We start from the raw sequence: 18773 nt of genomic DNA on the forward strand, positions 1-18773 counted from the left end.
CGGCTCCTTAAAAATAACAGAATCAATTACATCTACAATATTAACCTCTCTGTAGACCCAGACTGGTAGTAGTGTCCAGATCTGATGTGGCTATACTCAAAACAAATCAAGCACAATGGAGCTAACACTTCACACAACACCATCTGGTAAATCTTTTGCATCCAAGAGTAAAGAAGCATGCAAGGTTTATTGTTAGCCTAGGCATGTGAGAAGGACCAAGAGAGGAGGGTGGAGGGAAGCGCTTACTTCGAAAATGCTCAGAAGCGTAGTAATAGACATCCTCATAGCCCTCTTGGTAATCCTCTTCCGGACGGTACTTTTTCCCCTTTCTTCTCCTAGATCTCCGAATCTGCTTGACGAATCCCAGGAAGCGGTCCATGACTGACTCCCGGGGCTGCGCCGCGCAGCCAGCAGCAGCAGAGCGCACAGCCCAGCTGCTCTGCAAGTCGGTGGAGCATGAATGACCCTCAGGAAGCCCAGGGACCGGGACACGTTAGCCTCCAGCCTTTCTCCCTGTGCCCATCATGGCCGAGAGTTCAGCCGCAGCAGGAGAAAACATAACAGCAATATGGGGGTACCTTGATGAGACTTCTCATTTAGCCCCAGAAACTGTCAGATTTGCTGGTTTTGTTTTGTTTTTTTAAGGATGGGTGGGGCAGAGGAAGAAAGTAAGACGGTAAATAAAAGTAAGATATCCAAGAGAAAGCAAACAGCGAAGCTTGTGGGCTTCAACTTGTTTCCAAACCAAACCAAAGTTCAAGCTGTTCGGCTGAAGCAAGGGGCGTCCCAGCACTGAAATGTCACTACCCAACACCTCCATCACCAGGGTGGTGGGGAAGTGTGCTAGTCACTGGACTGAACCAAAGCTAGGGACGACCTGGCTTTCCCCACCAGCCAAACCTACCTACACCTATCAGCATTCCTTTGCTCAAAGCACAGCGGGGCACGTGAAAAACTTCCTAGAAAGCTACAGTTTGGGAAAAGAGAAGGCTGGTTAACTCTTTGGGCTCTTGGCAAGGCGCCTCAGTGATCTGCAAAGTGGTTTCATCCATATGCACAGCCCTCTTGCTGGCTGAGTGTGCTGTATGTGTTAATTGGAGCAGCAGGGAGAAGGATCAGCAGCTGCTTTCAAAGGACACGTTTACCCCACTGGGCATTAATGTATTCCAATCGCTGTTTGATCTCCATATTAAAATGCGCTTCTCAGAGAAGCTTCTCCCAGGCTTAGGAACAGCGCCCCACAATCAGCAAATAAAGGAAGCTGCATGGTTTTCAGAGAAGGGAAACACAAATCATGTAACTTGGAGTGCATGGAACTCAAGTGTGACTCAGGCTGAACTGTCACGCTGCTGCTAACAGTAAAACAAGCCTAGTTAAAGGGCAGGTGAAACTGAATTCTTAAAGGGGGAAGTGGTTTTTTAAATGTGTCCTTGCCTTGTTTATGCTTATCTTTAAAAGAAATCACAAGCAACTTAAAAGCAACAACAAAAAAACAAAACCTCTTTCAAAAATACTTGAGGCCAAAGGGCAGAAGCCCCCTACAAACTACATGGGGAAGCATGAATCCTATGTAAGCTTCTCCTCTCTAGGCTTTCTTCAAAAAAGCTCTACATGGATGGGCATGTCTAACACCAGGAACAGGCCCTTCGTTCACAGTCTAATTCATCATGCATGTCAGCATATTACCTAGCAAACTAATGATATTCCACAGCCCCTTGTTCCCAGAAATGTAATTTAAAGAAATGTGTCTGACTTAATAATGGTTGTTCAATAACAATAGCATAACAACTTTGCACTGCCATCCCAGGAGTACTGTCCGTACTCACAGTACATGTTGTTAGTTAGGTTCAGGAGCAATCCGTCTCCTACACAGAGGCAGGACTCTGTTTTCAGATATAGATTGCTCATGATGACGTCGGGGACGATTTTATTTAGGATGTCAAATATTTACCAAGCAAGAACATTTCAGCTCTGAAGTGTGTGGAGTTACATTCAATAGTTCCATGAAATTCCCCTGTGCTTAGAGGTTCCTCATTTTGTATGCTGGAGGAGAGGGTTTGTGCCAAGAAATACAAACTTAATGATGCTGACAGAAAGATACTATAAAATGTTTCATGAACATCTTTAAACAACAACAACAAAAATCACTGTCCTTAGGTTCTGAATCCTTTCCTTATTATCCTGGCTTCCTCAACCAAAACAAACCAGAACAATTAAAAATAATTAAGTAGAATCTTGAGGCTCTGGAGTCTAGACTTTGAATAACAGGTCGGTAAATGAGTGGTAATAACAGTGCATAGCCTCTTTAATCAGCCAAAGAGCATGTATACAAGGGCGCATAGCCCTCCATGGAAAAGAAAAAGAGGTTCAAAACTGTTTCCATGTCTGGGATTATCAACTGAACACTGTTGGGACAGTGAATAGAGCACATTTTTGCTACTAATTTAGAGATTATTTCATCTACCTACGAGCTACTGCAAGTCTTTTCTATGTGGTTGTTCTTGACATAGAGAGTGCTGGACAGTTTGATGTCAACTTGACACAAAATAAAGTCATCTGAGGGAACCTCAATTGAGAAAAAAAGCCTCCACTAGATCAGGCTGTACGCAAGCCTGGGAGGCATTTTCTTACTTAGTGATTGATGGGGAAGGGCCCAGCCTATGGTGGATGGTGCTGTCCATGGGCTGGTGGTCCTGGGTTCTATAAGAAAGCAGGCTGAATAAGCCATGAGGAGCAAGCCAGTAAGTATCATCCCTCCATGGCCTCTGCATCAGCTCCTGCCTCCAGGTTCCTGTCCTGTTTGAGTTCCGGTACTGACTTCCTTCAATGACAGATGTGGAAGTATAAGCCAAATAAACCCTTTCCTCCCCAACTTGTTTTGGGTCATGGTGTTTTATCACAGCAATAGAAAACTTAAGACACAGAGTTTTGGATTTGGATACTGATTTGATTTTTCTTAATTGAAACAAGCAAATACCCTCATTGACTAATTTGGTAAGTGCACGTATGTGTTCCCCGGAAAGAATGCAGGTGCACCTTTTATCTATGGGAACTGCAACCACTCAGCAATGGGAGTGCATGCTATGGACTTGTAGTTAATAGTTCCCTTTCCATCCAGAAGGACCATCAGATGAGGCAGACATCTTAACATTGAAGATAATTTCACAAAGAGCAACTTCGAACTTTCCACTCAAGTTCACTGATTTTTACCTTCAGTATTTTCAAAGGCTAATTTTCTCAGAGTAGTAAACAACCATCTTTACAGAAGATCCAACACAGACAAGTGAAACTGTCCACAACCTGTATCTATACGCCCGTTATTTTCAGAAGTAGAAATCGCATCTACTTGTGATTTTATTATTTCCTGTTTTTTTCCAAAATATTTTCTTCATGTAATTATGTGTCGATGTCTGTTTGACTCTGTCTCTCTGTCTCTCTCTTCTCTCTTTGTGTGTGCGTGTGTGCGTGTGTGTGCGTGTGTGTGTGTGTGTGTGTGTGTGTGTGTGTGTGTGTGTACATGCACCTCCTTGAAGAGGCAAGAGAAGTTTGATTCCCTGAAGATGGAGTTACAGGCAGGTCTGAGCTACCCAACATGGGTTCAGGGAACAGAACTCAGATCCTTTCCTAAACAGTATGTACCATCAACTAGTACCCCATTTCTCTGGCCACCTATTTACTCAATCATTTGGTATCGGATAACCATTTGGTGCACTCTTTTCTGAGCCAGACTATTTCTCACACTCTCGGCATTCCTTAGTGGCCTCTAGTTCTTGTGTAGGGTTTCTCTCATCCCCTTTGGCACGATGATTGCTGTCCTTCTTCCGCACACGTTTAGGCAGTCATGCCGTCGAGACTTTATGGTCAGACTCACCTGCCCCTCTCTCTTCTGGAGGATTTTAGTTGGGAGGTAAAGATCTCAGGGCTTGACTATAATGATACTTTTTTTTTTTTTTTTTTTTTTTTTTTTTTGGTTTTTCGAAACAGGGTTTCTCTGTGTAGCTTTGCGCCTTTCCTGGAACTCACTTTGTTCGAGTTCCTCGAACTCACAGAGATCCGCCTGCCTCTGCCTCCCGAGTGCTGGGATTAAAGTCGTGCGCCGCCACCACCGCCCAGCTCTCATGATACATTTTTTTAAAAATGCAACACGCAACTGTGATGCTAGGGAGGAGTTTGGACTTGCTATTTGGAGGGTTATGGTGGAGAACGTATCAGTCTTATTACAGCAGGGACAAACAGGAAACACGAATCTGATATGCAGAGGAAATCTTCTTAAGTCACACATAATGAATGACTGTGGCTGTACACCAGTGGACAGGACATGAAGGATCAGAAACTCACAAGTAAGTGTCTAGATTCAAAAGACACGACAAGGGTGTTCGGTCACAGCTGGTGGAGGAAAGCAGAATCCTATCAGAGCTTTAATGGGCTTAGAGTTCTGGATGCTTTTTCAGGCTCTACCTCGAAGTTTCCTTGTTTAGCACTCAAAGACCAAGCCTGACAATGATAGAACCTCTCTGCCATACAGCTGCTTCTGAGTAGCCCTGGACAACTGTCAAGTTAGTGAAGCATGGCTGTGCTTTTCTCAGCAAGGCACCCTCCATCCCTGCAGAGACAGCCCCACCCTGCAGCACCAGGAAGGCTGCACCATTCCTGGCACTCTAGCCAGGGGTCTTCCCTGGCGGTTGCATTGGGCTGCCTCAACCGGTAGAGTTCAGAGGCCGCAAACAGCAGCTGTTGGGACAATTATCTCCCACAGTCATGTTTTTATTTGGCTTATCCGAGTGTTTGGCATTTGTTTTATATAAAACTGGGTCAACATATGAAAAAAAAAAAAAAGAGTCAGGTGATTACACAAATAAACCTAAAAATATCAGAAGATCTGGTAACCCTGGACCCAGTTCCAAATAGTAAGTATAGGGAAGAGTTGAGAAGCCTGTCATCCACCAATGTCTCTGCTTCCCACTTAGCTATAGTCCCCTCCCCTGGGCCCAATTCTCTCACTCAGTCACCTCTGGACCCTGCAGGCATCTGTGCTTGTGGACCACGGTAGAGATCTATTTAAGTAGCTGGTCCCCAAACACTAATTACTTGTAAAGCAATGGCAGCACCCTTCTCTCCTGCAGAGAAAGCTAACTATTGTAACAAGTGGACTCTCTGGGGCTAAAGGGTCACTAAAGTATAGTATTAAATTCCGAAGACAAAAAAAAAAAAATGTGTTCACATGAGAAAACAAAATCGGATGAATTATTCGACAAAAGGTACTTCTACCAAGAATCGCTAATACATATTAACACACACACACACACACACACACACACACACACACACACACACACAGAAGCACTCATTATTTTCCTCCTGGGAAGTAGGCAATTGCCTATAAAGCACTTGTATGGTTTCTGTATTCTTTTGAATTAGGTTCCCCATCCACTTTTATTAAAAGAGTAGGCCAACTATTAAGAGTAAGTCTTTAACCTACAAAATCTCCTAGATTGCTAATTAAAGGACACCCTTCTTTGCATATTTACATTAAATGACGGTTGTAGTATCGTCTGAGAGGCAGTATAGAGCATGCAGTCTATCTGATAAATATTTAACACACTAAATAATCTAGCCCTTGTAGATGCTGTGGTGTGTGAGGTCAAGAACTATGGCAGTCTTCCTGAGACCCCAGGCAAGACACTGTGCCACACTAAGGATGGCGGAGTGGGAGAGGGGCACTCCTCCAGTCTTCGGAGCGATGGATTTCTCACTACTGTAACAAGCTTTATAGTAGGAATGATTTATCTCAGGCTCTCTGCTAAATGAAATCCATAGATTATGTGTCTCATGCATACATAATTTTAACATAAAACATCTTAATAATGTTCTATTTAAATATCCTTAGCAATATTGAATAAGTGCATGTAAGGGTCTGACTACAACAGAAGACAGAATTATATCTTTGCAACCACTTATAGTATGATTTTTAACTTAAGATGTGATCAAAAACCGCTCCATACATCAAACAGGAAATAACTTGGTAATAAAATGGACACCAGAACACATGTTTGCACGGTCTCTGTATATTAAAGCTGCAAAACATGTAATGCTGTGCCTCTATAACCATGTTAGACTCATGAACTGAAATAATTATAAACAGATTTTCTCTTACGAGCATATTTATCATATGGAGAGTTGAGAGCTGTGCTGAATACAGATCAAATTTCCGGTTTGTAAGCATTTTTACCTAATTTCAAGACTGTTTGCACCCTGGGCTACTGTTTCGAACATGCTGGCAAACCCTATTCATACTATTCAGCATGGGGACAAACCAACACAGTGGGGAAAATCCAAAACAAACAAGAAAAAAAAAACACTTATTTTTCAAAAGGCTTTAATGCGTAACTCCTAATTGAATATCTTATCTGATCCCATCCAATCACTGACTGTTTGGGTTGTCTATTAAATCATGCAGAGTCGATCCCTAAACAGTAATGTGAAGCAAATTTTCTGGTCTGTAAATTGAGGTAGGTGAACTAAGCTAATTCATCCATCTGTGAAGTATTTCAAGGTCGACCCTCCACCGCCAACAAGATTTTGAGCTGAAAAGGCAGTGCAGGGCAGTGCTTAGCTCCTGACAATGTTTGCTTACAGAGCGTGAAATGAAATTTAACTGTGGTATGTCTGCATTTGTGACTGGATCGTGGTTGTTCAGACTTCTTGTAAAATGAAATGTCAGGCGCTCATCCTGCGGTTCCGGATATTTTAGGCTTCAAAGGTCTCAGATACCTTTGAGGCTATTCTTTTAGGTTTAGCCATCATTTTTTCCTTTGTTAACCCCATTCTGTAGAGTTAACTAATATTTTTATTTACTACCTAGGTGTGGAATAAGCATAGGAGAGTGAAAATGAGTGATTACAAATAATTTCCAAATTTGTCATGCTTAATGTACCATCTTAACATGGCTAGTGCTCTAAAAACATTCTATGCATGAAAATTCATGTATTTTTTTTCCCCCTTAAAAGTATAATGTGTTTTAGGAGAAAGACTTAGACTAGAAAGTCTCCTGCAGCTACAAGGCGCTACTGTTTTCATGGAACAAGACGTTTCCAAATGATGAAGAACACATTGTCCACTGTGGAGGTTTTTAAGGTATTTGTGAAACTTCACAGGATGCATTGAAGCCCCACACAATGATTCTGGAGAATGTATTGTCTAATGTTTTCTATTTCCTGGGAATTTGTACATGTCCTCTTCCCCCTCCCCTCTCTCCTGCTTCTCATCTTCTTCCTCTTTCTCCCTCCTCCTCTGCTCTCTTCAGCTTGTCTTTCTAAATCACTTAGAGAACAGGAAAAAAAATCTACCTTGAAATAGCACAATTTACTTATCTATTTGTTTTGGGGGTATGTGGCTGTTTTACCAAAGTATTACATTTCAAAAAAAAATTAATTGATTCATTTGGCTACAGAAACATTTTTATGGTAACTTAAAATATTTTTCTGTACTCTGATGCATTTTAGGGGTTGTAAAGGCTAGCCTAATTTGTATGTTTAGTTTCCTCTAGGTATTTCCCCATCTTTTTGGTCTTTTTCTGAAAACCAGCTCTCAAGCCCCTAAGTGAGTTCCTGTTCACAGCGGCACTTGCTCTGTTTGGCATCAAGTTTCTAATGTGACTTCCTCTATGTCTTTGGCGTTGTTAGACGTTCTCGACTAAAATTGATTGGGGTTCCTGCTTCTCCTCTCATTTTGGAATTGAACTTCAGTTGCCTCATCTATTTGGTTGCTTCCCCATTTATCCACTTAATTGTCCCTCACATGTATTGCAAATCAATATTTATTACGAAGTGGGTATGCAAGAGAAGACGGTGTGAAATGCTGCACCATCCTTTCTTTTCCTTGATGGTTGCTGTATTTACAAGATAAGAGTTTAAACCCATCAACCGAAATGGAGCTTTTGGAATGCCTATGGCTTTAAGGACTCACTTATTCGATCTATAAAGTATGTTGAGTGCCTGTGACATGCTAGATCCTTAATCCATGTGAGCTCTCACCAACCTTTACCGCACATCCCATTTTACATCCCTGCTAACTCATTTTGGTGTTTGACACACTTTGAGGAAAGCCCTTGCAGAAATTAAATAGTATGCTTTTGTGAGCCATGAATAACGTGTGTTCAGCTCATGCTCACCAGGATTCATTCATTCGACAAGTGCTTCCTATTTGTCGGGGTTACTAGTCACTGTCCTGACTCTGAAGACAGAGCTGTGTGCAGAGGGCCGAGCTCCCTGCCCTCAGGGGTCACGGGCCTGACCAAGGGGATGGATACCACACTGGGAGGCACATCCTACGGTTCTGGAAGTGGTACCCAAGGAGATGATGACAGAACCTGGAAGTGGGACATCTGGGAAGGCTTTTCAAGAGAACAGGGAATTTCAGCAGAAGGTAAACACGACAAAGCCATGCAGCCACACAACAGGCTGAGCAGGAACACGCAGGAATGACTAAGAGATCATCAGCACTGGACCAGGGACAGGAAGGAAGCTATTGCAGAGTAATGAGAGAAGATAAAGAGATGGGCAGGAGTGCCTCCACTTGAACTCTACAGACCTGGGGAAAAAAATCTGTAGACCCGTGTTCTTCATCAGCGAGATGCACACAGAACATGCTGCGGCATTTTAAGGAGGGAAGTGATACGAACTGCTTTGCATTTAATACTAAGTCATTCTGAACAATGGCAGGAAAATGGGCAAGTTGAGGAAAAGGGCTCTGAGTCAGAAAGGAAGAAAGGGGTACTTACTGGTTCTGGGCTTGAATAACTGGAAGAATAATAATTGTGTTTACTGTAGCACTACTCATAACAGCTACATTATGGAACTGAGGTGTCCAATGACAGAGGAATGATAAAAAAAATCTTGTTTTATAGTTGCCTATATATACACAAATACATCCATTACAAATATCTATATCTATGTATATTTCTCTATCATATATAGTATTTATAATTATTTGTACTATAATATATAGAGATATGACCAACACAAACCCAATAGACTGTGGATTGGCTATTTGAAAGAAATCTTATATTACTCTTCAAATACTTTTTTCTTACAACAAATCATAGTTTAAATACTAAAACTTGAGACTGTATCATTTTATCACTTTAAAGATGTTAGATTTTGTAGATAACCAATAGCCTTGTTTTAAATCATATACCAATAAAGGTTTCTGAAAGATAGTACACAAGAACTTTGATAATAAAAACGTAAATGTCTCATAGGATCCTAGAAATATTTAGGATTAAAAAAAATGACCTTGGCAACCACTTTGGCTTTTGAAACATTATCGTTACCATTTATCTCACAATTAGGGGTGTCAGACTTTGTATTTTATAGTAGAGAACTAGAAGGTTTCTAACATTCTAACCAGTGAAAGCTGGGAGGTCTTCAGAACCATACATGTTTAAAGCAACAGTAGAAAAGACTGTTCTTTTCTTAGAAAAAATTTACCCTAGAGTTGGGGAAACAAGTTAGGCAAAATCCTGAGTTCAAATCTCCAGAATCCATGTAAGTCGAGTGTGATTGTATGGCAGTCTGTAACCCAGTGTCGTGAAGGCTGGAGACAGGAGGATATCTAACTGGCAAGGGGTTCCAGGAGACACCCTGTTATCAAGGAAGTAAGTAGGTGAGTGATAAATCAGGACACCCATATCTTCCTCAGGATGCATGTGCAATTGTTCACACCTCCACATACATGTGGGCATACAACACAAGCATGTACACATGATACACGCAGACAACACAAATCATACACACCCCTAAAAAAGAAATCTAAAACTAGATGTAGACTTTATTCCTTTGACAGTCATTGACTTGAAATAGGTCATACACATAAATGTAAAATGCAAAGCTATAAGACAAAGATAGCATAAGAAAATCTAGATGACTTCATGATAATGACCTTTATATACGACATGTGGGGATCAATTCATGAAAACAAAATTGATCATCTGAACTTCATTGAATATATGCTATCTACTGTGAAAAGATAAACCACACACAGGGTGAAGACATACGCAAACACATAATCATGGGCTATGATCTAACACATGCAAAAAAAAAAAAAAACTTGAAAAAGCCAAGAGTCAGAAAATGTGCAGTTTGATGTTTAAGGTGGACATAAAACCTGAATAGATAAGTCAGCAAAGAAGAATAACAGACAGCAAACACATGCACACAAAGATGCTCTGAATCACAGAAAACCTGAGCAATGGAAACAGAGTAACAAGACAACACACACGCCTTCCACATAAGCAACAATACCAAGCACCAATGAGAATGTGCAGCAATCAGCCCTCGCTCACCACTGGTTAAATATAAAAAGGTCCCGCTACTTAGGAAGATGCTTCAAATTTCTTACAGGATTCAATGTATCCTTACCATTGGTTCTCACCATCACACTCCTTGGAACTGCTCAAAGAAGTTGAAAACTCACATCTACCATGAAAACCTGCACAGCTGGCTGCTGATATCAGCTTCATGCATGATTGGACAAACTTGGAAGTGATCGAGATGCCTTTAGTAGAGAGAAGGATAAACTGTGGTACATCTAGATGAAGGGAGCTGTAGTCCGCACTTGAAGAAATCAATCATTGTGAGAAATAAACAAAAATGCCTGTGGGGGCTGGAGAGATGGCTCAGAGGTTAAGAGCACTGACTGCTCTTCTAGAGGTCCTGAGTTCAATTCCCAGCAACCACATGGTGGCTCACAACCATCTATGATGAGATCTGGTGCCCTCTTCTGGCATGCAGGCAGAACACTGTGTACATAATAAATAAAATAAATCTTAAAAAAAAAAATGCCTGTGCCGAGTCATGGAAAGCACTCTGAAAGGCTACACACTGCATGATTCAAATGCCTAGGCTTTATTCCAGAGATGGTAAGAGGAGTAGGCTCTGCCAGAGGTTGGAAAAAGGAGAGATGGAAGGGTGGTGTACAGGTCATTTTTTTAGGGAGGTGATAGGATGCTGAATGATGCCTTAATAACGGGCAGTTGCCGTAACATATTTACCAAAGTTTAGAGAACACAGCAAGAGCAGGAATGAACTCCCAGGTAAACTGTGAGCTCTGAGTGATATGGTATGTCCCTGTAGCCCCATCAGTTCTAACAGATGCCTTCATTCTCTGACGGGGGCTGACAGTGAAGGAGGCTGTGCATTTGTGGATATAAAAGAATATGTGAACTGTGTGAATAAGTTTACTATTATTCTACAGCTTCTCTAAAATATGAACTGCATTAAAGAAATCAGATTTAACCTAATTTCCCTCTAGCATATATAGAAAAAATTGTATACTTTATAAAAGCAAATAAAATTGACTGAGAATTTTTGTTCTGGGAGCCAGACGTGGTGGCGCATGCCTTTGATCTCAGCATTCAGGAGGCAGAAGCACACAGATCTCTGTGAGTTCAAGGCCAGCCTGGTCTACAAAGCAAGTTCCAGGAGAGCTAGGGCTATTAAATGGGGGAAACCCTGTCTCGAAAAACAAACAAATAAAAGAAAAAAAATGTGTTCAACTTTAATATCATGAAGATAAGGAAATGAGTGAAGAGACTACATCTCCGCAGATACACAGAAAGCTTTAGCTGATTGAATCCGCAGTAACAGCTATAGCTTTATAGATGCCGTGAACATTGAGTGCAGAACCACCAGGGCTTACACATGTGTGACATTGGCAGTTGTCCCTAACACATGGTACTCTGACCGAAAATTTTTAGGGAATCTCTTTACATTCTATTTGGAACTTTGTAGGTTAGATTAAGTAAAAGTTAAACTGTTCTCAGCCTGCAAAGACAATAGGAAAAATCAACACAATTTGGTCAAAATTACGCTTTAATTTTCTGTGGTGCTAAACTAGTCTCCCTAGAGAAATCGAGGCAACGGTAATTAGAACACACTCTCCGGCACACATATTCTCCTTCTTCTGGGTTTGGAAAACAAGCAGACCACTGTGGCCGGCAGTCACACTCTTGCTCCCTCGTCCGGCAGAAGGAAATAGCTTAATGGGAAGGGGTAGGGCTGACTGGGAGATTTAGAACTCCATCAGAATGAGAGAGCTCTGGGTTGCTTTACTCCAGCAACTGAACAGTGGAGCTGCTGATGTAATCAGGTCATGATTTAGGAGCTTTGAGGCCCCAGACCCTGGGCCAATCACTTCATTCCATGAAAAAAAACCACCTGATGATAATCATCTCTTACCTCGAAGCAAAATGGAAGAGAGCGAGAGAGGTAAGTGACAGATCACTACGAGTGTGTGTCAGAATATAGTAACCCAATTTATGGGCCTCCCTTTGTTTTATTTTACTGAGATTCAGAAAGCCCCATGCCATTGGAATGGCCAGATAGATTAGGGAGGCACATGAGAGCTCAATGTGGTCTACAAAAGCCCAGAGGCCATGCTGTGACTTGCACAAGAGTGGACTGGCTAACAGAAGGTCGCTGTGTTCTTGTGAGTTCTCATTTCCACCTACAGTGTTCCAAGGCCAAGGAAGCGGTACACTTCCTCAGCACATCTGGGAAAGGGTGCAAACGTCAACACGCCATTCCATCTGGAAAGCCAAAGCCAGCCATGCAGAGACAGGCCTCTCGTGAAGAAAAGGTCTGGAACCAGTGCCGGCAGAGCCTGGGAGCTACATCACCTTGCTTACCTCATCCAACCTTTTAAGACTTACCCACTTATCCATAAAATGAAGGGATTGAACGGCACATTGTCTTATGCATTTGGAAGAGCTACAGTTCTTCATTTATCTTATTATATGTCCTTGTAGCTACAAAAGCCGTATCAAAATTTCCTAGGGTGTTAAGAGTATTGGAAAGGGTTTTTATTTTTTATAGTTTTGTGTTCATTGGTACAAGCTGATAATGGTTCCCCAGTTGCTGCCTTTGAATTTGTTTTGGGAAATTAAAATTCCTTGAATTTAGGATCTCTTGATGTCTACTTGGCTAACTACCCCCCTATTGATTCCCCAGGGCCCAGGGGGGCTTTGCTATGTCCAGCATGGGATGTCAGGCAAAAAAAAAAAAAAAATCCACATACACTATGTTCTTATGTCTGTTAACTTTATTCCTCTAAGACAAACTTACATCAAATCAGCTATGTCTTCACCATGCAGTCAAGGCAGGAACAACTCTAGACATACCAAGCTCTATATCCGTCTACTTTATTTCTCTGGGATGAAATCCTGTCTCCATAACCGCAGTTCTGTCCAGCTCCCTAGCTCATAGTCCAGCTAACGGCTAAACTCCTATGCTTCCAGCCTTATCTTCGTCCTCTGTATCCTCTTTCTCCATCTCTGCTGCTCTCTACTCCTGGTACTCAGAAAACTCTACCCGAGATCTGCTTACCCTCTATGGAGCCTCTGTCATCCTCTCTTCTCTCTGTTCTGTCTTCTCTGCTGTTCTGTCCTTTAACAGAAAATGCCTGCCTTTTCTTTCCCTGTGCAGGTGGTTCCCTACCTCCTCTGGAATGTTATTCTACCTCTCACCTTGATATACAAAAACTTCTTTTGTTTTCAGTCAAAATGCTCTGGAGAACCACTAGGCTTCCTCAAGGCTAGGGGATAGTCTGAGCTTCATTAGCACAGGAAACACAGCTGTGCATCTCCCACCAGCTTGTCCCCTAAGCTCTGAAGTGCAGTTAGTAACTTAGTAGGTTCAGCAGGTCTGGGGAGCTGAACTGTTTACCAATAGGTCTGGGCACACAAGGATTTCATAGCAGAAAACAGCTGAAATATTAAAGGCTGGGTAACACCAAACATTCATAATAAATGGCTTTGCTTTTTGACAGACCCTTGGCCAGTCAAAGTTCAACTTTAATATACAACTGAATCTCTATGATATACTCTTGCAGCCCGCAAGACCCCCCCCCCCCAATATCTAGCCAGGTCCTTTGCACATTAACGTTTTCACCACAAAATGGATTGATCAATGGATCATTTAAATCTTCTTTTGCCAAAGTATTGGTTTATAAGAAAATTACACCTCCATGAACGTTCGCCTCCTCCTCATCAGTTTTTAGTGTATACTCCAGTGCCTGAGATGCCCCATTTATGCACAATAGAAATGATTTGGTGCCTTCATTAATTTTTTAAATTAGAGAAATTTCATAAAAGCAATACTGGAGATGTGGTATTGACTTAAACATCACCTGCAATATTTACAACCCTACCTCCCTTCCTCACCCCAGACACCCACACAATGCATGCTCTTTCTGCCATGCTTGAACTAAAATTCTTATCAACTAGATCATAGGAAAGACAGAGAGAGCATCTAATGCCATCTTTACACTGTCAATCGGGGAGTCTGGTGATCCCCCAAGCCACCAGTGTTCATTCTGCTAATGGCTCTATCCTTCCCAGGACTATACACAGACACATGCTCCAACTGTCATCAGGACATAATGTTCAACTCTTTAACAAGCCTGTCAAGTATCAAATGTTAATCGAATTAGCTATGATAAGATGTAACCATAACAAAGGTGCCTTGAGTAGGCTGGCATTTGAAGAAAAAAGAAGTGGGTAAAGAAAGGCCCCTAAACCCAAGAGATTTGGAATAAGGCATTTTAATTCCAACCAAGAAATTGAGGCACGATAGCAATGATCCACCACCACGACATACCCCAACATGAATATGGCACAGTGTTTGAGGGGAAGTTTCCAGATGTTTGGAGGTCAAGGTAAGCCTGGCTGATGGGGTGAGGGAAACGTGAAGACAGACAGTACAGATGTGGCTACAGCTCAGATCCAGATGAGGCTGCTCCACTAGACGTGCTGCACATGATCAGCCATTGCTTGAACGATGCTTCACGGTTACTGCGGGCCACAGGGCTTCTCGGGACCTTTTGTGGTTAGACACAGGTCAGAGGACTTCATGGGACTTCCGCACTGCAAGTGGCCGCACAGGACATGAGGTCCGCATAGCCCCCTCTCTACCAAGTTGCAGACTCTCTGCCTAAGAGGCCTGGGTGGTTGCCACCTTTCCCCTTCAGTGCAGCCAATGGTGAGCGTCACATGGTTTAGGCCTCAATCACTATGCTCCGTCTCTATGGGGAGCCCAGAAAAATCTCCTGAGAGCAGAATCTGCTGGTCATAAAATAGTGTAGTACAGATAAGTCTGAATATATATATATATATATAACAACAAAAGAAAGAAGCATTGATTTTTTAATTATTGGAGATGCATATCAAAAGTACACCTTTTAACCTCCTCTGTTCATGTTTGACCTGAGTTGCCCCATCTAAAACAAGTTATTTTTGTGACTGTTTCCAAGAGCTTTTTTGATTTCCCCAAGGCCTGCTTTAATCACTTGATGCTGAAATCTTATTCTCTTGATGTGTCTGTATCCTCACCATCCTGGTCTGATTTCCATCCGCGATGTCTAACTAGCCTGCATCTGTCTTTAGTTGAGTGGTGCATTCATATCTCTGCAATCTCACGAAACTCTGCAAGTTTTGCAAGGATTTTCATTTCAAACTGCCCCTCTCACCAAGGAGTGACGTGAGAATATTTACACGTTCACTTTTCCATACAGGAGACCGACTGAACAAGGCTGGCAGACATGGGTAGAGGTAAACATCAGGCAGCATGTTTATGGGATTCCTTTTTAAAATAGCCAGTTTATGCCAGCAAGATGGCTCAGTGTGGCTGGGTGGTGGCGGCGGCGGCGGCGCACGCCTTTAATCCCAGCACTCGGGAGGCAGAGCCAGGCGGATCTCTGTGAGTTCGAGGCCAGCCTGGTCTACAGAGCGAGATCCAGGACAGGCACTAACCCTACACGGAGAAACCCTGACTCAGAAAACCAAAAAGAGAGAAAAAAAAAAAAGATGGCTCAGTGTGAAAAGGTGCTTACCCTGTAAGCCTCGTGGCTCAAGTAGAAGTAGAAGGAGAGAACTGACTTTAAAGTTGTTCTCGGACACACACATCAACACACAATTAACAAATAAAATAAGGCTTAAAATTCAAAAGAACACCTATTTCCTTAGGGAACTGCTCTCATAGTATAAGAATTTTTTTGTTGGTAACTAAATTTATTGGAGAATTTTTGTAATATGACCATTACTTTACTCTTTTCAAAATATTCATGAGGTATATTTTGGGTTTGCTTTTAAATTTTACTTTATCATTGAGCGTCCATGTGAATGTATGTGCATGTATGTGTGACCGCATGTGTGTGGTATGTATACATGAGGAAGGCACACGCCAGTACAAGTGTGCAGAGGTCGGAGGGAGACTTTATGGAGTGGGTCCTCTCCTTCCACCGTTACATGGGTTCCTGAGATTGAAGGTGGGAAAATTCTTTTACCCTGCTGAGTCAGCTCAATAACCCTGTGTTTGTAAAAATGCATCAAAGAGAGTGTAATGGAAATTAATATATAAATAATATCCATCCTAAATATATATAGATTGTTTTCACAAAATGATTAGCAGTTTGTTGAATTCCTATGGCCAAGGGGTTTATTATTTCTCCCTTAAGACAAGCCATGATAAAGGGGGAGGAAAACTAAAAGTCCTTGTGTTAGCATCTGTTGTTATTTAACAATATTATCCAAACTTAGGAACCTAAGAACATGCTGTTCTTCTCTTCCAGTCCCTCTGGGTCAGGAGTCCCGACGACACTTGTCGGGTTTTCTGCTCAGACTCTCACGAGGATGCAGTTAAGAGGCTGAGTTCTCATCAGCAACTATTGAGCTGAAGAAGGGGCCACTTCTAGGCCCACTAAGGATGCAAGCAGAAGCCAGTGTGTGGAAGCAGGACCAGAGCTTCAGTTCTGTGTTGGTTATGGGCTACAGGCTGCCTTGGTTTGTACGGGGACTCGTACCTCAAAGCCAGCAAAGCAAAAAGTAATGGAGACCAGGGCTCAGGAATACAGGGACTACAACTTCATGCAACACAACCACACAGTGCCATGCATGTAATTGCATGGATCCTGTCCTGTTGGTTGGAAGGACAGCACAGGTCCTGTCCACACAGAGGGAAGAGGGCCACACCAAGGCACCATTACGAGAAGGCAGGGTGCACACAGACCACCTCACTCACTGCCTGCAACACTTACCAATTTTAACTTCCAGCAGGTCTATTATTAGTGAAAAGAATGATCCTATTTATTTGAAAAGCCTGAAAAAAAAAAACAACCCTACACTCTACATTTTCCTTGTTTTATCCTCAGTAATGAGCATGGGTTCTTTTGATGTATTCTTTTAAAATTATAGTGAAAACAAGGCATGCATTTGCCCAAGGAGTACAGATAACTTTCTTTTCATAAAGCATGTCCTCATTATTCAGTCAATACAGAATCCAGGTGTCAAGGTCAAGTATCCTCAAGGCTTGGTGAGTGGGTTGGGAGCTGCTGAGTAAAAACCATGACATTGTCTCACCCCAGGCTTTTCACTGAGGGACACTCCAGCCTCCACCATAAGGCATCGCTGCCACATCTTGTACTTGACTCAAATCTGGGACCTCTATTCCTGATGGTCTCCAAGATAACATACTCCACCGGCTTTGTGGTGAGGCAATGAATTCATTTAAAATTCACAAACCTCACTCTTTTCTCTGTGCTTTAGTACATTATATAACCAGTCGTGTGGATTGAAGATGATAAGCCAGGATAGCAGATATAATGCTGATGTGCCAGTACAAGGCTTACAGGGACTGCCCAAGGCTGTGCTTAGAAAACCCATCAGGTAGGTGTGAGGCTTCCATTCTTGACATGGACGTCCCCCTGCAAAATTTAAGAGCAAACCACTTACTTATTTTCTTACCGACCAATAAGCAGAAGTTAAATTATATGGTTAATACAAACACCTCAGGTCACTGTGGTTTTTCCATTTTCAAAACATATTCATAGTTATTATCTCATTTTACATAAGTGGAAATAAAAGAGTCAACATATACCAGGCTTTTTATTTTAGGCCTCCAACCAGCTCCCACATCATGACATAGAGACTTATTATTAGTGTTGAATGCTTGACCTAGCTTAGGCACGTTTCTGGCTAGCTCTTTTAACTTAAATTAACCGATTTCTCTTTATATACCTTTTGGCCTTGGGGCTTTTTACCTTTTCTTACATGCTTTCTGTCTCTGTGTCTGGCTGGCTGACAGCTAGCTACTTGGCTTCTGGTTCCAGGCATCTCCCTCCTTCTCTCCTGCCCCTTCTTCTGTTCCTCTCTTCTCTTCTTTTTCTCCCTCTGGAGCCTAGATTGCTCCTCCTATTTATGCTCTCTTCCTGCCAGCCCCACCCATCCTTTCTCCTGTCTAGCTATTGGTCCTTCAGCTTTTCACTAGACCAATCAGGTGCCTTCGGCAGGCAAGGTGAAACAGATACAACACATCTTTACATCACCAAACACACATCCTTACATTGTTAAACAAAATGCAGCCTAAACAAAAGTAACACACCTTTACACAGGTAAAGTCATATTCTGCAGCATGAACAATGTAACACATCTTTGCCTCGTAAAAATAATATTCCACAACATCAACCTGAGCCTAGTGGCTCAAGCCTGTACTTTCAACTTCTCAGGACATAAAGCGGAAGGAACTTTTTGGGGCAGCCTGGGCTACAGAGTCAGTTCAAGGCCAAGCTGGGAACTCGGTGAGACCCTGTCACAAAATCAAAAAATACAAAAGTGGTTCAGGTGTTTCTCAATGGTAGAAGGCTTGCCTAGAATGTTCAAAACCCTGATGTGGATTTCTAGTACACACACACACACACACACACACACACACATACACACATAC

General features: G+C 42.2%; 1 protein-coding gene across 8 annotated transcripts in view; it reads right to left on the reverse strand.

Moving 5' to 3' along the window:
• Nucleotides 1-18773, reverse strand: part of Grip1 (glutamate receptor interacting protein 1) — a 649740-nt gene that overhangs the window by 404193 nt on the left and 226774 nt on the right. For 4 of the 8 annotated variants that reach the window (XM_028869618.2, XM_037196739.1, XM_028869620.2 and 1 more), the window contains exon 1: nucleotides 247-2659. The exons of the other annotated variants lie outside the window; for them this stretch is intronic. In XM_028869618.2, the coding sequence (XP_028725451.1) occupies nucleotides 247-379 (133 nt within the window). In that variant the 5' untranslated portion in view covers nucleotides 380-2659. Of the gene's footprint in view, nucleotides 1-246; nucleotides 2660-18773 lie in introns of those variants that run through there. 8 annotated transcript variants of the gene reach the window in all.

The sequence above is a fragment of the Peromyscus leucopus genome, chromosome 18, assembly GCF_004664715.2.
Source record: "Peromyscus leucopus breed LL Stock chromosome 18, UCI_PerLeu_2.1, whole genome shotgun sequence".
Lineage (NCBI taxonomy): Eukaryota > Metazoa > Chordata > Mammalia > Rodentia > Cricetidae > Peromyscus > Peromyscus leucopus.